Below are 21,740 nucleotides of genomic sequence, written 5' to 3' on the forward strand. Positions count from 1 at the left end.
TGTTAGCTTGAAATTGCATGAGGGAAAAGAGATAAAGAAGATGTAGCTGGGAGTGTGTAAGAGTGCCTAACTGTTGTTTTCAGAAATGGCATAACACAAGATCCTCTGTGACATGAAATTTATCCCAAAGTCATATTTTGTGGCTCATTAACCAGTGTAGGAGCAAACTGCTTTGGGGAGGAGGAACAGTCCTGTTGGGTGCCCCTTGTGTTGCCACCTGTGCCTATTGGCACAGGCAATGCACATGGTGAGCTGGAGCACCTGCAATTCAATCCAGGGAGAAGGAAGCCCCCTTGCTCAGCTCTCCATGTGGCCACAGCAAGTGGTGCTGAACACTTCCTGAAGGCAGTGGTGAGCTGTCATGCTCCACAGGAGGCTGCTGTGCCTGGGGGTCCTATTGGTGTTTGTTATGCTGCTTGTTCTCATGGTGTGGTGTTTGTGTGGTGGGGAATGAGAGGCAAACTGAGTCTTTTTCTTCTGAAAGGTCAATGCGATGGGACAGAAGATTGTCATGTAGTATTGGGAAGCAACCTTGCTTTAGTATGTATATACACAAAAAAATTCTTCTAGGAGCGCTCTTAAGTGCAGATGTGTTTTTCCTGGTGAGACAGAGATGCAAGCCTCCATTTAACTCACCCCTGAAATCACACCAGAGCAAGCCATTTGGCTATGGAACAGTTGCCTCAGGAAAGCCATAAACCTTTATTGCTTGGAGACCTTTGAAATTGAAGTGGACACACCATGACATTCAGCACAGATTAAAGCAATGTGCTTCAGGGAGCAAAGCACAGCGGACTACCTCAGACCAGGAATGAACCACCCCTTGGGGGCAGGGGACTATATGCAAATTGTACATTTCCATCTCCAGTTTCTGCAGATTTGCTGCATGTTAAACTCAGAGACCTGGAACACAGTCATCTGCTGCAGAGTACAGTGGCACAATCTTTATTTTTTGTTATCTTAAGATGGATTAAGAATCACTTCCAAACTCTCATTTCTGACTCTATGTTGTTTCTTGCCTTCAGGAAGCAAAAAATTCTTATTTTCTACAAAGCAGCCACATAAATGCTTGTGGCAATATCCTGTTGGGGCAGGTGAGGAAGAGGTGATGATGAGAATGTTGTGAGCAGAAGGGTGCAGGCAGGGAGGAGGAAGCCTTTCAAACCATCCCTCAGTGACAGCCAGGTGGGAAGATGGCCTTATTCTGGTTCCTGTTGTTGATCCCGTTGAAGTAACCCTGACACTGCCAACAAGTTTTCAGGTGTGGATATCCAGACTGTGGACATCCTAATCCTGTCTTGATCAGGTTTTATGTAAAGGCTGTTTTCACAATCCTGTTAAACAAAAGTAGCAGGTATTTGCACTTTAAAGTTTTGTTGTTGTTTCTGCCTGCAAACTGCAAAAAGTTTTTCATATTAAATTTATGCTTATTTCATTTTTTAAAAGCAACAAAAAATACATTCATAATTGATGAGTTAGAATATCGAATCTTCAAGTGACACTTTTGCATGGTTTCCCAGGGGCATGTTGTTCCCAAATAAGGTGTTTAGGTGCTGAGATTATCATAAGTGGAGGGGTGTACAAAATGGAAAAAATACTGTCAATTTTGTTCGTTCCTGGAAACATGGGATTTGTCAGCCAGTTAGATTGTACCTGCTTATCACATCCTCTGGCCATTCCCTATGGGTCCTGTGAGAGAAACACTTAGCAGTGTCTCAGCCTCTTCAGATCACAGCTGGATCTGCTGGGTTAAATGGCTAATTGAAGGTGAGTGCTTCAGTGTGCGTTAGTCAAACCCTGCAGTTAAAATGGCAGATAATTTCCTTGTAGCTGCATGCAAAGGCAAATGTCTCTGTTTCTCTCATTCATTGCCATCCCCACAGCCAGCTATGAAGGGCTGCTGATTTAATTGGATAATCTAGCAGGGCTCAGTGGCAGGGCTCTAACTTAACCATAGCTAAGGTATTCGTCCACAGATTTTTATTCAAATTTCACATTTCTGTTGACCCACATGGGGATATCGAAAATACTGCAGACCTGGAAGTCTGCTGGAATCTCAGACTGTAATTCGCTGTGGCCATCAAGACACCAGCTGAGATGTATCATATAGTGGATATTTCTTAGTTTTGGTGCAGGAGTTGAACCTTCAGGCTTCTGCAGCCCATTTCACAGCCTGTGAAAGCAACTGTGCCCATTCCTCCAGGAGCAAGGGCTGTGGTGAGCTATGCCCTTGGAGAAGCTGGGTTTGCTTATTTCCTTGCTGTTTTGATTTTTAAGTCTTGTATTAACACCTTCTTCCAAGGTCTCAAAACACCACATAGAGGAAAGAAATCCCTGTGCCTTTTGGAACTATTATCCTGTCTTTCTAATGTAGGGAAAAGAAGCCTTCAAGAGGCAATATGAATAACACAGGAGTTGCACGGAAGTCCCTGGTGGCTCAGAAGTTGGCTGTAACCTTTGGGACCCTCCAGGTCTCTGTAGTGATCTTGGTAACATTTCTCAGTGATTATAGCTGCAGCTTTTGCCTTTAAAAAGTAGTACCATGTCAATTAAAGGCAAAAATAAAGTAGTTTACCAGGACCTTATCTATGTATATTCAACCCCATGTCTCTGCTGACTTACTCACACTGCTCTTTAAATCCTAACAGTTGAAGGATGGTCAGAGCTGTTTTGCTCTCCTCCAGAGCCTTGACCTGAGCACTAGCAGTGTCTGGAAGTTGCACCAGAAAGGCAGTACAGACAGGGTGAAATGTGCTCCTTGAGCCTTGGCCCTTTCTGCTTCATTACTGTGAAAAGCTTACAAGCAAATATTCATTCATTTGTATTCAACCTGGCTGTTCTGCTTTCAGACCTTCTTTCTTGTCTGCAGCTGACAGGATGTCACAAGGAAGTGACATGGCAGTGACACTCCGTATGTCATGGTCCACTTCTATTTGAACTTGATTTTTATCCAGTAATGAATCAAGCCACAGGAGTCCAGTCTGGGAAAAAAAGTGCCCCAAGGAAGCAAACTGAAGCTAGAAAGTTTTTCAGTCTATTTGGAAATAGGAATGCATTACAATGTGCTTTTCCCTCCATAGCAGACCCCGGTATTCTCTCAAGGTAGACTGGGTACAAAAGGGGTTTTGCATTATTTATTAGTGTGCCTCTGTCAGACATAATGATGGCTATAAAGTATGTAAGAGTTTCTAATTGGCTATCTGCAAGAAGTAATCCTAAGGGGGCTGTGTAAGGATCAAATAAATTATGCTTCATTATAGTAGTTATGCCAAGGATATTAGAAAATTGGTTTTGTTTGGAGGAAGAAAAATAAGGAGAAGCAGAAAAAGAAAACTCTTCGTTACTTCCCAGACCTACTTCTGTCAAAGATTTTACAGTCTGAGGGAAGATTTCAGTATTTCTCTTTAAAATTCCTGATGTGTTCAAGATGCTAAATAAGCAGTTGCCAAGATACTAGTACAAATAATGCATAAATGGAGTTTATCTAAATTGTTTTATTAATAAACTTCACTGAACTCTCCCATGCAGTTAAGCGGGAATCCCAATTCCCCATTATCCGCCATTGGCACATCAGCTTTCAGAAATGAAACTTTTATCTCTTCCTCTCTGGGGGACAAGAATGCTTGCCCCCCCCTCCTCCTTCCTGGAATCTAATTATTGTTCTGATAATTCAAAACAAGGATTCTGTGGCAGTAAAAGAAACAGGAGGAAAAAAAAAAAGAAGATGAACAGCTGGTCCTGGAAGCTGTGATGGTATCATTTTAAAATGAATATTTATGTTTTAGAAAAGCCAGGACTAAAGGAATCTCCATGTTTCTGACTTAGTTATAGGGCTCTTCTAATGCTTCTGGATGCAATTTTTGTTACAGTGGAGGTGCCCCTGGAGTACTTAAGTTAGACAAGGAAAAGGTCTTGTCAGATCCAGGAGGGAGGGAATATCCCTTCCCTTAAAGCAGTTGCTGGGTATTATTCTAGTTTTAAATGGAAAGTCAAAGGAGGACAGAGTTTCTTTCATGATAAAATATACTTGGTTTTCAACAATTTCCAGCAGTGAAAATTACTCGTGCTTTTGCATATTAAGTGTACTACTTTCAAAAGTCTGAAAATATATTGTTGCCCCAGTCCCTATCCAAGCCATAAAGGCAGCTCATATTTTGGAATGCTTTAGCAGACCACTGTTCTGTGGACAGCATTGTGTGAAAACTGTGGAAAGCAGTAGGCAGCTGCTGGGACCTGGAGCAGCAGAGGGATTGCAGCCTCTGTAAGTAGCTCAGCTGAGCCTGCACACCAAAAGCTGCACTCCAGCTTCAGTCAGGGGCTGTTTGCTGAATACATAACTCTGTCAAACAGCTTTGGCTTGGGGTCGCTTGCAGGTGGTTTTATTTGCATCACAGAAATCATAGGACGCTCATTTGATATCTGAGATATAAATTGCAGGGACTCAAGCAGGAACCAGCAGCACAAGTGGCCAGTGAGGAGCTGGACAGGTCACAGGAATCAGATGGTTCTGGAAGAAGAACGCAAACAATAGTTAGTGTATGAAGAGAGTTGAAAATAAGGGGCTTTTCCTGCTTGAAGACATTATATATGGTCCAAGTACCACTGTTAGTGGTTCCTGCAGCCAGCTCACATTCACCTTATAGCTTGTTCATTTTCTGCTTCAATATTTTTCTTAAATTCTCTCTCAATCCTTGTAGGAGGTCCTGCCAATGCTAATATTACTCCTTTGCATTCCCTAGTCCAAGGTCCAAATAAAAATTCATGTCTTGTGTTTATGAATTGCATGCTTCATTCACTAAGTATTAATCCATTAAGCCAATGATCTTGTAAATTGGAGCAGAACGATTGAGTGCTGGGGATGGTATCAAAGCACTGATAGGTTTTTACCAAGGACAGCCTTTATAGTGAAGACTTTCTAGAAGAGTCATAAAGCATTATTTCTACAAGATTTTTAGGAAGAAGGGACAAAGATGAGCTCCAAGAGTCACACATAGTTCATTTTAGGGTTTTGCTTGTTGGTATTACCATTACCTTCAAGGTCTTCATTTAATTTAACTTTCCTTTTGGGTTCTCTCCATTGAAAGCAACAAGTTTGATTCATTTTTCGACTGCTGTCATAGTATTCTGGCATGGCTTTTTGTTTTCTGAAGGCAAAATTCCGACAGACTGTGGAGCCAGCAGCCACAGAAATCCTCTGGAAAGGGGGAGGAAGCTTTATGAAATGGCCAGTTCTTGTGGGGAAAAAAAAAATAAATTAGGCCTGTTTTATTTCTTATAGAGAAAGGTGGTGCAAAGAGGGAAGACAACAAAATGGTTTCTCAGAGCTCCAGTAGGGGTTTAGAAGAGTCCATGGTTTAAGGGGTGAACTGAAATTGCCACAGGAAGATTCTGGTTAGACAATCTGAAAAGCTTCTGTAGCAGACACAGAGCCACAAGAACAGAATATCTTAAGAGGTGGTGAGATCTCCATTGTGAGTAGCCTCTTAAGAAAAGATTCAACAAACAGTTCTTTTGGAAGGTACAAGTAGAGCTTATCCTGACTTTGAGGCTGAAGGATGATTTAAATAACTTCTTCATGTCCCTTCCAGCCCTAGTTTTTTAACTAAACTTTGCTGAACTCATTTCAAAATTACTTCAAAGGTGGGCTCATGAGAAAGGAAGAGCGCACCCTTCTACTCAGTTCTTCCCTCTCCCACGATGGTTTTCATTAACAGAAAGAGTCAAGCACGTTTGAGATGTTGATAAGGTTGTCCATATGGGTTCTCTCTGAAGAGGATAAGTGACAGTGCCAATTTTTTCTGAGCTGCAGATGTGCAATATATTTGTAACAAACTGTAGCTTGTATCCAAAATTATATTTAGCACATTTTGTGGCAAACTGAAAAATGGGATCTGTTTGAGGAAAATTGACTCGATAGAGTACTTCTTCCCTCTGCAAATTGGGTCTGTTACTGAGTTTGAATGCCTTTGGATAGGAAGGACAGAAAAATCTGTATTTTTATTTGTTTTTAATTTTTTTTTCCTTGGGTATGTCTCATGATGCAAGCTTTTCAGCATGTGAAAATCATGCCAAACAAAAGAGACAATCTGACAGTATGAAACAGTATTTTGAGTGTCACACAGTTCTAATTGGAGCTGTGTTGAATCTTACCATCCCTGTTAATGAAAACAAAGCAGCTGAGATTGGGGTAATAGTTGGTTTTAGTTTAATTGAGGAAGCCATACGAACAATCGATTTCACATGGAGTCTATTATTGCTTAGATTTAACTCCATTTCTTTTGATTTCCCACTGTAATTCAGCACAAAGGCAAACAGCACTGAATGCACCTTTGTTCATGCATAGATTAATTCATGTGCTTAGCTGTTTGCTCTGCAAGTAGCCTTGTGAATGTGAAGGGTATTTCAAAAGCTGCTAAAAAATGCTGCAGATGCAGCAGCAAACAGTAAATGAAACTGATCTCCTCTCCACCAGCTCCCATGTATTTTACAGCACTTTGCTGTCTGAGCATTATGCATTAGCAGTGGACACACTGTACAGGTAGAGGTGCAGTTGATGGCTGCAGGCCTGTGTATCAACTGTGCTGCTGGTGTGAACATTTTTGCAGAGTAGAGGACTTAAACCTGTGAAGCACCAGTGAGAAAAGCATAAAGTGAAAAGCGATTCTCAGCTGTGCTTGATGACTGCCACTGACTTTTACAGCATTATTTATCTTACTGTATTTCCTATCTAGAGAAGTGATTTCCAAACTCATTTGATTTGAGGAGTCTTAGAGACTCTCCAATAGAAATGTGAAGCCATTCAGTCTTTATTACAGGTATAGATTTCCTAGTAGCATGTATGGACTTCCTTGGGAAGTACTCTGTGGCTGGTCAGAGGGTCTGCAGACTCTGTACTGAAAGTATGACTTTAAAGACTTGAGTATAGCTGAAGTTTTACTGAGATGTCCAGTGGTTGATTTATTAATCCATGTGAAATAAAACCAACTGAAAAAAAAATTAAAAGGCAAAAGCCTGGTATGCAATATTACCACTGGATACAGGCTTTGCATCCACTCCAGTTTCCTTGTGACTTTCGGGATGTGCTACCAAAGTGAAGGAATTGGCTGGACATCTTTTGTAGCTTCATTCATTGTCTACAAACAATTGCTTTTTTAATAAATCAGTGAAGTTACAGTCATGGAAAAGCAATTATTTGGTTTAATCTGTGACTGAATATTTTCAAAACCAGAAGAATCACTGGAGTAGTGCTCAAGAGTCAGGGTGCTGCAGACTTAGTCCTTAGTCTGAACAGATTGTCTTGGAAAGATACGGGGATGGATGTCCATTTATCCATTTTTCTGCTTAGGCATTTTCACTAATGCAGGATATATTTCCTTCATTCCCTCCTTACATTCTTTCATGAGATCAGTTCATGTACTGGGAAATCCTTCAACCATGGAGTTTCTGAAAAGTTCTGTCTGGTTTTGACCAATCTCCATTTGCTGTTGAAATACATATTAATGAAAAGGAATATGCCTTATCTACTATGACTACATGGAGTATTTTGGGAAGTTAGTTATTAAACTACCTTTTATTAATTACAGTAGGCACCCTTGTGTTTCTAATGGAATGATTTCTATTTAAATACATTATGCCATATGCCATATGCTGCTCTAGACTCTTTGAACTGTCAAGCATTTGATTCTGAGTCACAAAACGACAGGGTGAGCACACAGATGGGTTGTCACATAAAGAAGTCTGATGGCATGTGATAACGCTCAGGCTTTTTTTTTTTTTTTTTTTTTTTTTTTTTTTCTCCCCCATAAAGCTTATAATGTACAGGCATTGATCATGGCTTGCCAAACAAAAATGAGCTGACAGTTAAACTCCAGAGTCTTTTCTGGAGCTCTTCAAGCATTTCAGTTCCACTCTGCAGACTCACTCTGCCTTTTACTGGACCATGTCACATCCCTTTCAGAACAATTGGTGTCAATCATTTTATTGTGCGACAAACTCTGGGAGAAATGACACAGAGATTGCCAAAGCTAGTTCTGAGTGGTAGCAAGTGAGGCAGACCAAGACCATTTTGAAGCAGCAACTTTTTTTCCATACAAATTGTTTTCTTTTAAAGTCAAGCATACAGTTTTACACTCAGGAGAAACACAGTTTTTACTTCAATCTTTTCCTTCTTCCTTAAAGTTCAGATAATTTCCCATAAAGGAAGAGAATTGATGACAGGAATTAAGATATTTGCATCTTAAGGACAGAATGAGGGCAGAAGGATAGAAGAAAAGGGATAAAGAAAAGTGTAAGTAACTTTGGGCCAGGTTCATACACTTTATAAAGGTGTTTACAATACAGCTATTTTCCCTTGAGGTAGGTTTCTAAGCTCAATTAAGATCAATAGATATCTAGGGTAGAACTCATTAGGCTAAATCTAGATGCCTTGCACTGTTAGAGATACCCTGGGGTCTGCAAAATCTTTGTGTGGGCTGACAGGTATGACAGAGGACTTGGGGAACCTTGCACTGCTCTGGAGAGGCAGCTAAAGGAGCAAGATACTGAACAGTAATTAAACTGGCAGAAGGGGACATATTTGAGTGGCTAAATCCCACTCTGGGGTTGTACTGCTAGTGGAGCACAATTCAAATCATTAACCTACAAGTGTCTAGTGCCATTTGAGATGCCATTGGCTATTCCACCTCCACCTGCTAATCCAGATGCATTGGCTTTCCCTGCTGCCACTATATCATGTCTGCCAGTCCATGAGAATGTCTTTGCTGTCTTAAGAGTTATGTGAGCTTAGATGTGTCCTAGTCACAGACCTATATGTATTCATTCTTTAGGATGAGAAGAAATGTCTTCTAGACTCCCCTGATTGTACTGACAAAGATCTCAACTGCCACTGCAGAGGGATCTGCACAGGTTTGATATACTCTGTGTCACCTGGAGCACCTAGAAAGGAAGCATCTCTGGATGGGGAAGTTTCCCTCTCTGAGCCTGAAGCACCTCTGTGGTAATGAACACGCCACCTTTGATCAAACAAAAAACAAAACAAAGTGATATTTCATCTGTCAGAAAACTCCCATCTGCACCCTCAATTGCCCTATGCTCTGTCACAGTGAAAGTGAGGGCTGTGACTCATCTATGACAGAATTTTGCTGGCTGGAGGCTGTCACATATTTGTAATACCTTTTTTTAGCTTTACTCTGCCACTGGCCCCACTTTCCAAGAGCTCTAGTAGGCAGGTGGCATTTCTTCACTCTGCCTCTTTGAGGAGAGGTTGGGAGCCAAGCAGGTGCCAGGTAGTGCATGCTCTTGGTGTGGAGTAACCCAAAGTAACACAAAATGAAAGCCTTATTAAAGCTATGGGGCTTGACAGTCAGGAAAAGAGGGGCTAAGTAAAGTCAGATTATGAGAATTAAAACCTGGAGCCCAGAACCAGAAGAGAAAGGGTGGTGGAGTTTTGCCCTTGGCTGAAAATCCTATTTTCATATTTTTCAAGATTAAGCAGTGTTACTGAAGGCAAGATCTGCAAGCTGAAGGTTGTAGCATTGTATTCCCTCTGGTTTGTGTTGTTCTTATGCTTCATTTTGCTTTCCATCTAAGAGTCCCTCTAATGTCCTGCTGTATCAAGACTGTGGCAGAAACACCTTGGTCTTGGGTGAAACCCAAGTTAGTTCTTGGGTGAACTAACTTCCTGTCCCCCACATCATGACCCTTGTAGCAGGAATGGGAGGAAATTTGCTCCAGCATAGAATTATTTCTCTGTGTGTGTCCCCACTGCCTGGGCACTGTGGGAATCCCTTGCTGAATTAATTCACGTTTGTGAATTCACAGGATTGTGCCCTCTCTCAAATGGGGCACATTATGCTCCGGCTCAATAAAGGATCGGTCAAATGTCCCATGTTCAGTGACTACTAACTAAAGATAGAACTTTTGCCCAAAGTGTTGATCTTGTGTTCAATCCTAATAAAAGCCCATTTCAGCTCCATACCTGGGTTTCCTGAGGGCCAGATACTAACAGCAGTGGAAAGGATTGGTGTGATAACATTTCTCTAACAGAAGAACAACAGAGAAACCAAAGAACAAAGCAATGGTGCTGACAGCAGGTAGAAGTGTAACCCTAAAGAAGGGATGTTCTGGGTGAGGTCTTGGGAACTGTCAGCATAAAGACGTGGTCCCTCACTGACTGAATTGAGGCTCGACTCCCATGGGCGTGAGAGCCAGGCTGCCTGCAGCCAGCACAACCCTGCTCCCCTCTCTCTTCTCTTGGGTCCTGCTGTTCTGCCCAGGCTCTGGAGTTTGTCTTAATCTGTTCTGACCCTCTTCTATCACTCCATTCTGCTTGGTATCGGCTCCTAGAGGACTCTTTGAACAGGGACTTCAGAAGCTGTGTCTACTGAAGTATTTCATCCCAGTTTTTAAACAATTCTTTTTTAACCACATTGTTGGTTAAGGTATGTTTGAAAGTAGCAGACAACTTCAGGTGCCAGCTCCATTTTACTTTCACACTCCAGAGTCACTTTCGTAGGAGGTAAATGCTTTAAAATCATTGCAGTGAGGTGAGTTTTTAAAGCACAAGAAACAGAGAGTCAAAGTCTGTGCTGCATCTAAAAAGTAGTTTTGTTTTGCTTGTCGAGATTACTGTACCTTCAAGTGACAGATGGGAATGTGAAAACTTTCTATCATCCTTGAACATTCAGGCTGGCTAATAGAGAAAAAATGTGAAAGGAAAAATCATCATTAAAATGGTCTTGAAAGCAATGACTTCCAAATTATTGTCTGTCAGCTTCTCCATATGGCCTGAATATCTGTCAGATGAACAGTATACATTAGAAATTCCTTACAAAACAATCAAACAACAAAAACTAGCAAGTTTTCTTTTTGGTCAGGACTGAAAATAAAAGGGGGAAAAGGGGATAATGAGGAAGAGAAGGGAGGAAGGTAATTTGAAATAGCTATTTCTCACTAAAAAGTAATTGTACAAAAAGAAACCTTCAGTTTTGGTTTTATTTTCTTTCTGCAGTACGTGTATCAAGTCTGGCCCATTCCTTTTATTTTTCTAAGTGAAAATACAAATTGGCTTTTTACAACGACAAGGCCCAATGAAGGGCTCCTTCCCTCTTCAGAGGCTTCCCAGGGTCCCTGTTACAGCAGTGCAGACTCCTCTAACTGCTGGGCAAGGAGGTCTTTATAGTGCCCAGCAGTCCCTTTCACTGCATTCATAGGATATAACTGTCTGGAGCTGAGGATATACAAAAAATGAATGCATGTAAAAAGCTCTTAACAAGCCCATAATCAAGGAAAGCCACCATGGGTTTAGTTACCATTTTAAAATGCATTTTATAGCAGCAAGACTCTGAGGCTGAGTCCAAAGCTAAGTGCCTCATTCACTGCCATCACCACCTCTCTTTATTCATCAAACCGATGGCTTTCATTGTCAGACTTAGCTGAATCATGTGCTTAGATTCACCCTAGTCAAGGGAGAAGGAAGGAGACTGTGGAAGGTTTGGCTTTATTTAATAGGCTTTTGGGGGAAGCAATCATCAAATGGACTGACAAAATAATCAAGAATGAGCCATTTAGCAATCAGGGAATGCTGTGCCCTCAACAAGTGAGAGGAAGAGCTGTAAAACAGGACTTTCAGCTATGAGTAGTCAGGACAGTTGTAATTAATTTATGATGTGATGTCTGCATGAATTGTTTAAGGCACATCAGGTCCTTGAGTGCAGGCTTCCATTGAATCCACAGCAATCTGAGGACAGCCCACCACAGGGATTTGCAAGTTTCCTTTGTTGTGCACTGGCTTTTGCCAGTAGATCTTGGTGTTTATGAGTGCAGTCATTTTTCCCACGGCAAAATCGGGTTAATGTCTCTCGGTTTGTTAATCCTTCTGTATTTATTGTTCAAGACTTGCTCATATCCAGGCTATTCTTGGAGATATTAGTAGTGGTTAATATTTTACCTCCTGGAGTAAGCTGTTTGCTGCATGCCACAAATCATTTCTTTATCACTTCAAAGATGAGACCTAGATCTGTGCCAAGCCACTAATGTAATTACTGTCCCTTCCCTGCCGCATCCACCATATGCAGAACCTGTTATATGTAATTATTTTCAATCACAAGCACCACTCCAGACAGACAAGATCATCTTTCAAGTGCTAAGTGTTACTAACACACAATCATGCATTATACTCACAGCAAGAGTGACAGGGAAGGCAGTTTGGGAGAGACAGGGATTACTCTGGATGGTTTAATATAAAGGCATCCACTGTCTCAACTCCTGGTTTGCAGTTTTACAATCCCTTGGTCTGGGCAGCTCCTCACTTAGCCACCTAGGCTGGTTTTAGATCACTTTTTGAAGGGATCCATCATTCTGCATGGGCCATGCAAAGAGCCTAGGGGCTGTCTGGAACCCTCTTAAATACTGAAGCCAAGGTCTTAATTCCAGCTTTGGATTGCCAAGGCTGGTTGTGCTCAGTCAGCCCTGCATGTCTCTCCCCATGCCTTGCTAGCACACTGAGCCAGATGCAGCATTCACAACAGCAGTGTTTCACAGACCAGGGCAAGGAGTGTGTTTCATTCCCAAATAGGGAACCTCTCCAGAAAAGCTGGTCTGTGACATTGCCAACACCTCTACTGGTACATGCTATGTCATCTGAAACAACTGCCAAGTGCCACCAGCACCTCCACTTGCTGACTCGCCCCATCCCACTGACTGGGTCCCTCACACCTCGAGGCTGCAGCCCCTTTTGTGAAGGTGCCAGTTAAGGATCTGCAGATTTCCTTCCCCTTTCAATTTCTTTTCACAACTGTAGGAGATAACGGAAGATGGCAGAGGACAGTAATTACAGCACATTGTTGGGTTTGGTTTTCTTCCTTTTTAAAAATATGTTATAGACATCCTAAGCATTTTAAACAGCTGTTAAAATGGGTGTGGTGTCCTGGGTAGCATAGCTGGCTGAATGCAATAACTGTAGAGCAGGCCAGAATATGACTCTTGAGCTAAACTAGTAACTGCTCTTTACTGAAGCTGCAAAATTAGCTTGATGATTTCCACTGGGTTTGCAGCCCTTGGATTCAACTTGGATCTTTCACTGGAGGTTGCAGCTGTTCAGCAAGATCTACATCCTCTGTGATTAAATAAATTGGCTGTGAGCATGTATGAATTATTAGTGGTAATAGTATGCAGCCATTTTACTTTTTCAGGATCTGATCCACACAGTTGCTTGCAAACAGGGATGGATTGATTAAAAGGGAAAGAAGGGACTTGAGAGGCTTTTGTCTAAGTCCTATTAAAACCATGGGCTTTGAAGCACATTCCACACTTTCGGTGCATAAAAAAAAAGGGAGCTGAAAGTGTGGAATGTGCCTCAAAGTTCTCAACTTCAATGCCCATGCAGACCAAGGCAGCATCAGTCCTGTTAAGTCATGGAGAATCCTGCTGAAAGCAATGTGACATGACACACGCATACTCATACATGTAAATATACCTCAGGGCATAAAGCAGAGCTTGTGAAACTTTTTCTTGCTGACTATCAGGCTCTAAATCTTTGTGGAAGTCTTATGTTGAAGGCAAATCCCTGAGCCTGGCCTGAACCTTGCCTGCAAGAAGTACTGGAGGACACAAGTGCTTTGTCAAGACACAGATTCACAGCAGGTGCATATGCACCACAAAAGGGAATTGTCTGAAGGTCAGTCAAAACAGGCTGAAAACCAGCGGTATCAAAGGACATGCCAGAGCAACAGCTGTAATTCTTGTGGCCAGTGGGTACCTGTGACAAAACAAATATTTATATAAACCTTTCTGCCAGATGGTAACACAAATGCTCCTGAAACTGTTGGTCTCTGAAGGTGTTGTGCTCACTCAAAGAACTGTGTGAGCCTGTCCATGGCTTTATACCTTGTCCTTTGCACATAATCATGCTGCCACTCGTGCTTTGGGGTAATGTGGCAGCACCAGCAACAGGCAGCAGTTTCCCATTTGATTTCATCATCCCAGTCAGCACAGGCTGTGAGAGGAAAAGAAGCTTCAGTGCCCAGTGACTGGTACTCCATAAGTGAAGCTCAACACTGATAAAGCCCCTACTCAACTGGAGAGCCAGCTGTCACTGGGATGAGGAGGCTTTCTGACATAGTTTTCCCTTATTTGGTTTATCTCTTAATAGGAGGCACAGCTACTGGTGAGGCTCAGCAGTGGGTGCTGTGGGCTAGTTGTTAGACAGTGTTGGAATGGCTTTAAGGGCAAGCACCCATGAGTGAGCTCCTTTGGAGCAATTCAACATTGCAGTATATTGCATTGCTAAGGAATTTTTGACTGAACCCCAGAATTTCCTTTGACTGAAGCCGACCTTTGAACATACAGACATGGGTGTACAGAAATGGGAAAAGAGGTGTGACGGGAGCCTGAAGGAGTCTGAATAGGGAAGGAGATAAATTGCCAAGGTTTGTAATCACTGATCCACTGTGGCATCAGTGGCAGAAAGAGTGAACAGGTACTCATGTTTGGAGATAGAGGAGCTGTGTTTGGAGAGTGGCAGTGGAAAGTGCTGTGAGCAATACTCGTGGGAAAAAACCCAAACAACAACCTGTTGCTGCAACAAAACCTAAAGAGAGCTGAAAACAAACAGTCTGTGAATGCAATGGGCACTAGACACTCTTGCCACCTGAGGAGAGTAATTGGCAAGGGCTGAGTAAGAGCTTGTTCTGGGTTTGGAGGAGCAGCAACATTGTTATGCTAATAGTCCTTTCACTTGCCTGCAGTGCTGCTGTTGTGCTGTCCTGGAAGAACTGGGTAGAAGGCTTTCCCAGGACTTACTTGTGAGGAAGGGATGGCGCCGTTTAATCTGGTCCAAGGCAGGCGCGTACAAGCCTGCCTTCCCTCCTACCCCTGCATACATCTCCCTGCCCCTCCAAACAGAGCCCTTGGACCATTTGTGAGGTATCAGACAGTCTAGTCAAGTACACAAGCTGACTGCAAACAGCCCAGCCAGGGTGGTTCACGTTGGGCCAGAGCAGCTCCTGAGCTGTGGCTGCCTGGGCTGGCACTGGGCACACTGTGGGCACCATGAGCAGTGTGGAAAGGGGTCAGAACCACAGCAGGACTGACTGGGGCTGCCACAGTCAGCTGGTCTCTGAAGCTGACTGTGGCATCTAGGTGCTCTTCCTCTCTTCCTCAGCCACTCTCATCATCAGTGGTGATGTTCCTCCTTGCCCTGTAGGGTCCTGCCCGTTTTTATCACACCACCCATGCTGTCAGTGCTTCAAAACACCTTTATTGTTGTAACAGCTCAAGAGAGAATCAGCAGAGTCTTTTTTGAGAGTCTTTGGCTGTCTTTAACAAATGTAGACCCAGTTTTGGCCTAAATTCTCTTGTCTGAGAAACATCCCTTTTGAGAATTTAATTAGAATTGATTCTCATTTACATGGATTCTACCAGCTGCCCTTAGGTCTATGGCCCTAGGGGAAAAAAAATTAAACAATACTGTGAGAGATATTAGTGAGGACATTAGAAGCAGCCATACCCAGATCAGGCAAAGTTCTGGAAATACCTAGGACATTCACATGTCCTTAATTGCTTTTCTCCTGTCACAGCTGTTGGGCAAATGCTTCATCTGAGAGAGGGCTGCCTTGGGGATTTCTTTTTCATTATGTGATGTAGATGTGGAGACAGAGGCAGGCATAACTGCTCAACAGGGGAAGGAAGAAGTAGGTTTGAGCAGCAAGAAGAAACTTGAACTTAGTGGAGGAAGGTCCAGGGAGCTAATACTGGGCTTAAACAGGGGCAGGTGTGCTTGGGGGAGCAGCAGAGAAGCTGCTGAGCTACTTTGCTAACAGCCAAGATGCTAAGAGCATTATACATCTTTTGAAGAAAGTGAGATAGCACTTCTGGATTTCAGTGCCTTGTTCAGGTGTGTCTTTGAGCAAATCAAGGACATAACAAGATTTCAATATCTTACAGGAACATCAGCAATATGCGAAGCTTAGATACCTTGAGAATGGAGACTGTAGAAAGGTGTGGCAAGCTCCAGGCCCTGAGCCATAATCCCTCTCAGGACTCCTATTAGACTGGTGTGATCTCCACAGTGACTCTGTCACAACACCCAGGGCTTTTCTGCACTGGGAGCATGGCAGCAGAACTGTTTTGCCAGGGAACACTGCTCCGTATTGTCAGGAGAGGAGGAGCAAGATTCTGTGAGGTCGAGAGGAATGCCCAAAGGCAGCAAGTGGCAGCTGTGGAGCTTGAAAGCTCATGCTCTGCCTAGCAGGTAAAAGGCACCCCTGCAAACCTTGGGACGCTTGCTTGGCTTTACAGCCTGTGAAGTGTCAGGTGCTCCTAGCCCATTATCTCCACAGTGATTTGTTTCCAATCTCATAAATAAGATCTGACACAAAGGAAGCAACACTTAAATGTTGTAACATACATTGAAATGTTTTCTCTAGGCTGTCTGTGTAAAATGCTTTGCCAGCTACATCGGCCTTTTGGCAGCTGCTGCAGTGACAGCTGAGAATGCAATATGATAAAAATGCCACTTCTGCAAAAAAGTCATGGTATATGGGTGCATTGCTGTGATGCTATGGGTGCATTCCCTGTGATGTATTGTGAAGGGACAGAATTTGCCAAAACATGTCTGTTTGGGGCAGCACGAGGGCTAGAGAAAGCAAAGCATCTTGTGAATGTTGAACCAAGTATGATAATAGTAAATAAGACCTCAGTTGTTTCAGCTGAATGAATTAAGAAAACTTTGTGGAGTGTGTACCCATGGTATGCATTGATCAAGTGGTATGAAACCATTATTTCCTTGCTTTTGAAAGAGTGGAAACCAAAGCAAAATGGCAACAGATTAACACAACTGTCAGTTTTCCTGGTGGAACCTTGATGGACCTGGTTGATGGTTGTTTTAATTAATCAGAAGCAATCAGCTTGTAAATGCTTTCATTAACATGCTTCTATTTAACCACAGGTTATGTATTCCAAACTGCATATTTAGCCATTCTGGAGAGTAGAAGAGGAGGCTAAAAGCTCTCAGATAAAAGTTTCAGAAGCTGAGCATGGTTTCTGATGCTGAACCACTGAGACTGGCTCCAGCCCACAGACCAGTTCTAAAACTGCAGCAGAAGGCAGCAGTCCAAATGGTTTTCATCTGTTTTTAGGAGGAGAAGAGGCTTATTTTTCTCTGGGATTCCCAAATTACAGTTTGACACTTTGATTCCCAAGTGGCAGCCTGTGTTAAAGATAATGGCAATAGCTTGTACAAACTTTTATTTCCTTTTCTCTCCATAGGTTTGTTGATCGGCTCTGGTTGTGCCCTCTATCCTCTTGGCTGGGACAGTGAAGAAGTCAGACAAACCTGTGGTAACCTTTCCAACCAGTTTGAACTGGGTGAGTCATCACCAAAGGATCTCAGCCACATTAGACTCTTCAATGTGTTGGCCATAAAAGCAACTAGGATATAAGCACAGGTTTGGGGAAACAATCTACGTGTATGTGGTAGGCTAATCATACTGTATAATTCTGGAATGGTGCCAAGGCAGGGGATTTCAGATGGATCTCTGGAAATATTTTCCAGAAGAACATTATAAAAGAAGATGTATGTATATATGTATTAATGGATGCATATTTTAAGAAATAAATCTGATTTCATAGTCTTGCAATATGGGAGCTAACACTGCTGGAGGTCTCGACAGAGGCATCCCATCACAGCACAGGTCAGGGTAGTTCTCCATGAGTGCAGTTGGCTGTCTTATAATTCTGGGATGTTTATGGCCTTCTAACACAAGCCTAGAGTGTATTTGTATGTTACTCACATACTTGGGAAGCTGGCAAATAACACTTCCACTCTATGTTTGCCTTCTCCCAAACAAGCTACTTGTCTTACTGGTGCTGACTGCAATGTGACTGGAATGAGAGCCAGGGATGCGGCCAAACCAGGGTCACACCTGTGCTTTTCCCCGGAGGGACTCTAGAAAACAAGGAAACAGCAGCAACCTAAGGATTAAGCAATGTGGATGATCAGGATCTGATGTTTGAATGCATGTTAAAATCCTTGTTCAGCTGGAAGAATCAATGCAACTGCTGACACCCTTCTCTATAAGTACTCTCTGATCCTGTGTCACTTGAGAGAGAGGGAGATCTGCAATCCTCCTGAAGGAGCAGGAGGGACTGAGCACCTTGACCCCCCAGAGACTTGAGAGCTTCTGCTCCTAAGCATACAGAGCTCCCCATTTCCAGCCCTTGCAAGCTAAACCTCAGTTAATCATAGAAATTCTTTCCATAGGTGTGCGTGCAGGACTTGTGCAGGGCCTGACAGGAATCCCAGTACAAGGAATAGTAGACAAAATGGTCTCCTAGGGTTAAAGATAAACCTGCTGCATCATCTCTTGATTTTCCACTGACATTTCTGTCAGATTTCAGGAGTAAGGAGATTTGTTTCCATCTCAGACGTGTTTCTTGTCAAGGTGTGCAAAACAATTGAGGTTGAAAGATAAAAAAATAATGCTTTGGGAGAGATGCTCCAGGCACTCTCCCCTACAGAATTCCTGTGGTGTTTTGAGTGCATTTGATCTGATATGGGACCAGAAATTCTCATAACCAATATCAGCACCCATCCCTACAGTGCCACAATGTCTTATCAGCAAACACCTATGGTGTTGCTCAGGGGATGTGAAATGTGCTCTAGAAGCTTTACCTTGTTATTCTGAACTCTAATATCCTTCTGCACTGTTGATATTAAATTTGCTCTTCAGCAAAGTACAAAAGGTTCCTTCAAATTTTTTATTCACCTAATAATAAAAAAAATTAAACACAGAGGAGAGAGAACAATAACATGGATGTATAGTTAACTAGCAGAAAAAAATGTTCCAGAACTTAGATTCCCAGCTGCATGGAAAGGTGTGTCAAAGGATGTAGTAGGAAGACCAGGCAAAAGTCACAGAAGGGTGTTGTGGCACTGTGAGCTCTTTGAAGCACTTGAGCAGTTACAAGCTATTACCTTTAAACACTGTCATGTCCACAGTCAGAGCAGAGTCTCCAAGACCACCTTCACTGTCTCAATCTTGACTCATGAGTCAGATATTTGCATAAATTGAGTCACTCTGCCTTAAAAATGAGTGAAGAAACCAATGTGAAAAATGTCGTCTGGCAACTTTCCTTCCAGGTACGCATAAGGATCATGAGAAGTCCTGCATTAACTGTGAAGGCTCTGACTGTGTTTTCTGGAGCTGGAACACACAGCCCATGTGTGACACATGCCTAGACTTGACAGCAGTGCTGGTCTCACTGATCTGCTGCAATTGTATGTCAACACATTATTAACAGATCATAATGAGAGCTGAAATTTGCTGCAGTGATTTCTACTAAGCAGTCCTGCCACTAAACATCTTTCCACGTAGATTGGCAGGAAACTTAAATGCTTGGCTATGATATTTTTTTTACTTAATGTCAGTTTCTGTTTGATGATGTGTTATCAAAACCATCTGTAAAGAAGAGGTACTGTCCAAGGGCCATTTAATAACCCCATTGCTCATCTTTCATAAATACCTCTTGGTTGGTGATAACCCCAACCCTCTAGGTCTCTTCTGAATCATTAGAGACTGGCATACTCATTATAGCCTACAGTCCAAAAATGATGTTTCAAAGACTTAATCTTACTAAGTCTCAAGACAAATTTAAGTAATTATTGCTTTCATTTGAATATTTAATTTGATTAAGCCGGAATGATATGCTTTCTGTTCCTGAGCCTGTGAAATGAGTTGTCTGAGGAACCATACTGCATTCAAAATCCACTCTCAGAAAATGTGAGCTGCTGTGAGCCCTGCACTGGTTTGCTAATGGGAGAAGAGGTGATGATGGGAGTGCTGGTCCTGCACCCTCCCTGCTGCTGTGGGTGCCAGTGAGGATGACACAGAGAGGATAATTCAGCTCGTGGTTACTCTCAAAGGAGAGGGTGTTCACAGGAACACTGATCAGCAGACAGCATTCAGCCTCCTCTTCCAGGATGGAGGAGCAAGTGCTGCAGCCTGGCCCACAGGAAATGTGAGTGTGCAGTTGGGAGGGGGTAAAAGCTCGACAGGTTTGATCACAGAGCCAGGAAAGGTGGAGGTTCAGCATTGGTGCTTGTTCTGGACTTAACAATAGTAAGGGGAAAAAATGTTTGAAGTTGAAGGTAGAAAATAAAAGCCCTACATTACAGGAGGATGAAGAACAAGGGGCAGATAAAGATGAGGGACTGCCAGAACTCTCTTGAGAAGCAGCTGAATTGCACACTGTGATATGTAATGTCAACCAGAAATATACTAGAATTAGTAGCTGAATGAAAATTTTTGCCTAATGAAAACATGACAAACCCCTGCCCCCATAACATGCTCATGGCTAGAGAGAATAAATAAACAGCAATGTTAAGAACCCAGAAAAAAGCTTAATCTTTAGTGGGTGTGCTAGATAAGAAATACTTCTTCATGTCTTCAGGCACTCTGAAAAGGCATTAGACTAATAGTCACTCCAAGAAATGCTGAGATGGCCCATATTGTGAAGAAGGGACCCCTCCCTCCATCCCTGCCAAATACACACTTTTCTGTGTAGATTCCAATAAAGTATTTTAAAGGGCTGCAGGAAAAATGACTATGCCTTTAAATTAAGTGAATTTGAGCATTCTTTTCTAGAAAACCTGAAGTGACATTGTGAAATATCCAGCAGTTTACTACTCTCTTTAAAAATGGATATTTATTTGGGTTTTATAAGGTGAACTATGTCCAAAGGATTTACTTAAACATTTATTTATTTAATTGGGCTAATTTTCTTCAATCAAATAAAAGTGGTTATATAGCTCTATCTCTGACAGAGAGGAGTTATTCTTCAAATGAAGATATCCTGCCAAGGACCACTCCATTTGTTGATTAAATTATATTCAATAGATGAGCTGTTTTGCAAAGGGGGATGGGGAATAACCTCCATAAATAGACACACAGGGACTGCTGCACCTGTAGAGGGGCTTGCTCCCTGCTCTTTTCTAGAAGTATGGTTTTGCCGTCATGAAAAGAAGCACACAGATAGACTAGGCCTTTGACAAATGAGCTCTTGCAAATCTTGTTGAGAGGTTAAGGCCATGGTAAGTCTGTGCTGTGTTGCTCTGCTTGTAGATCCCAGCTTCCTAGCAGTCAGTATGACCTGTATGAAGATCTTGGAACCCTGCTCCCTATTGCAGCATCCCATCTGGACCACACATGGAGCAGAGTTCCCTATGAAACACTAGATTATGAACAGGAGAAATCTTCTACCACTGTTTTTTAAGGTGTTAACTCCTAGAAATAGGGCAATATAAATAAATGGGGGCAAGAAAAAAAGAAAAGTTTATGTTTTAAATCAGCAAAATTGCCTGCTCATTGACTGAGTCAAAGTCTGTACTCTAATTTAGCAATAGGCTAATAGTGCCTGAGGTGGAGACTGGAGCAGGAAATGAGCAGTGCTCAAAAGGACTGCCTTTCACGGAGGATGGATCAAAATCATCCTCATCTCTTGTCACCACTCAGACTGTTACTGTTATGTTGTATTATTGGCATGGATTTGCCTGTGAGCCCATTCAGGGCAGCAGTGACGTGGCACAGCAGGATGGAGCTGCTGACTGAAGGGTGTGAAAAGTGAGTCAGATCTACAAAATCCCAGGGTCTGCAAAAGGAATTAGCAGGCAATTTCCCAAAAGTAACTGTCATTATAGCATATCATATAGAACACATTCAATTTTGCTGAGCTAGAGGCACTAA

The 21,740-nt window shown here is 42.4% G+C and overlaps 1 protein-coding gene across 2 annotated transcripts in view; it reads left to right on the forward strand.

Moving 5' to 3' along the window:
- LHFPL6 (LHFPL tetraspan subfamily member 6) overlaps window positions 1-21,740 on the forward strand; it is a 135,691-nt gene that overhangs the window by 104,504 nt on the left and 9,447 nt on the right. For both annotated transcript variants that reach the window (XM_083854725.1, XM_083854724.1), the window contains exon 3: window positions 17,266-17,364. In XM_083854725.1, the coding sequence (XP_083710851.1) occupies window positions 17,266-17,364 (99 nt within the window). The remainder of the gene's footprint in view (window positions 1-17,265; window positions 17,365-21,740) is intronic.

The sequence above is a fragment of the Zosterops lateralis genome, assembly GCF_965231275.1.
Source record: "Zosterops lateralis genome assembly, chromosome: 2".
NCBI lineage: Eukaryota > Metazoa > Chordata > Aves > Passeriformes > Zosteropidae > Zosterops > Zosterops lateralis.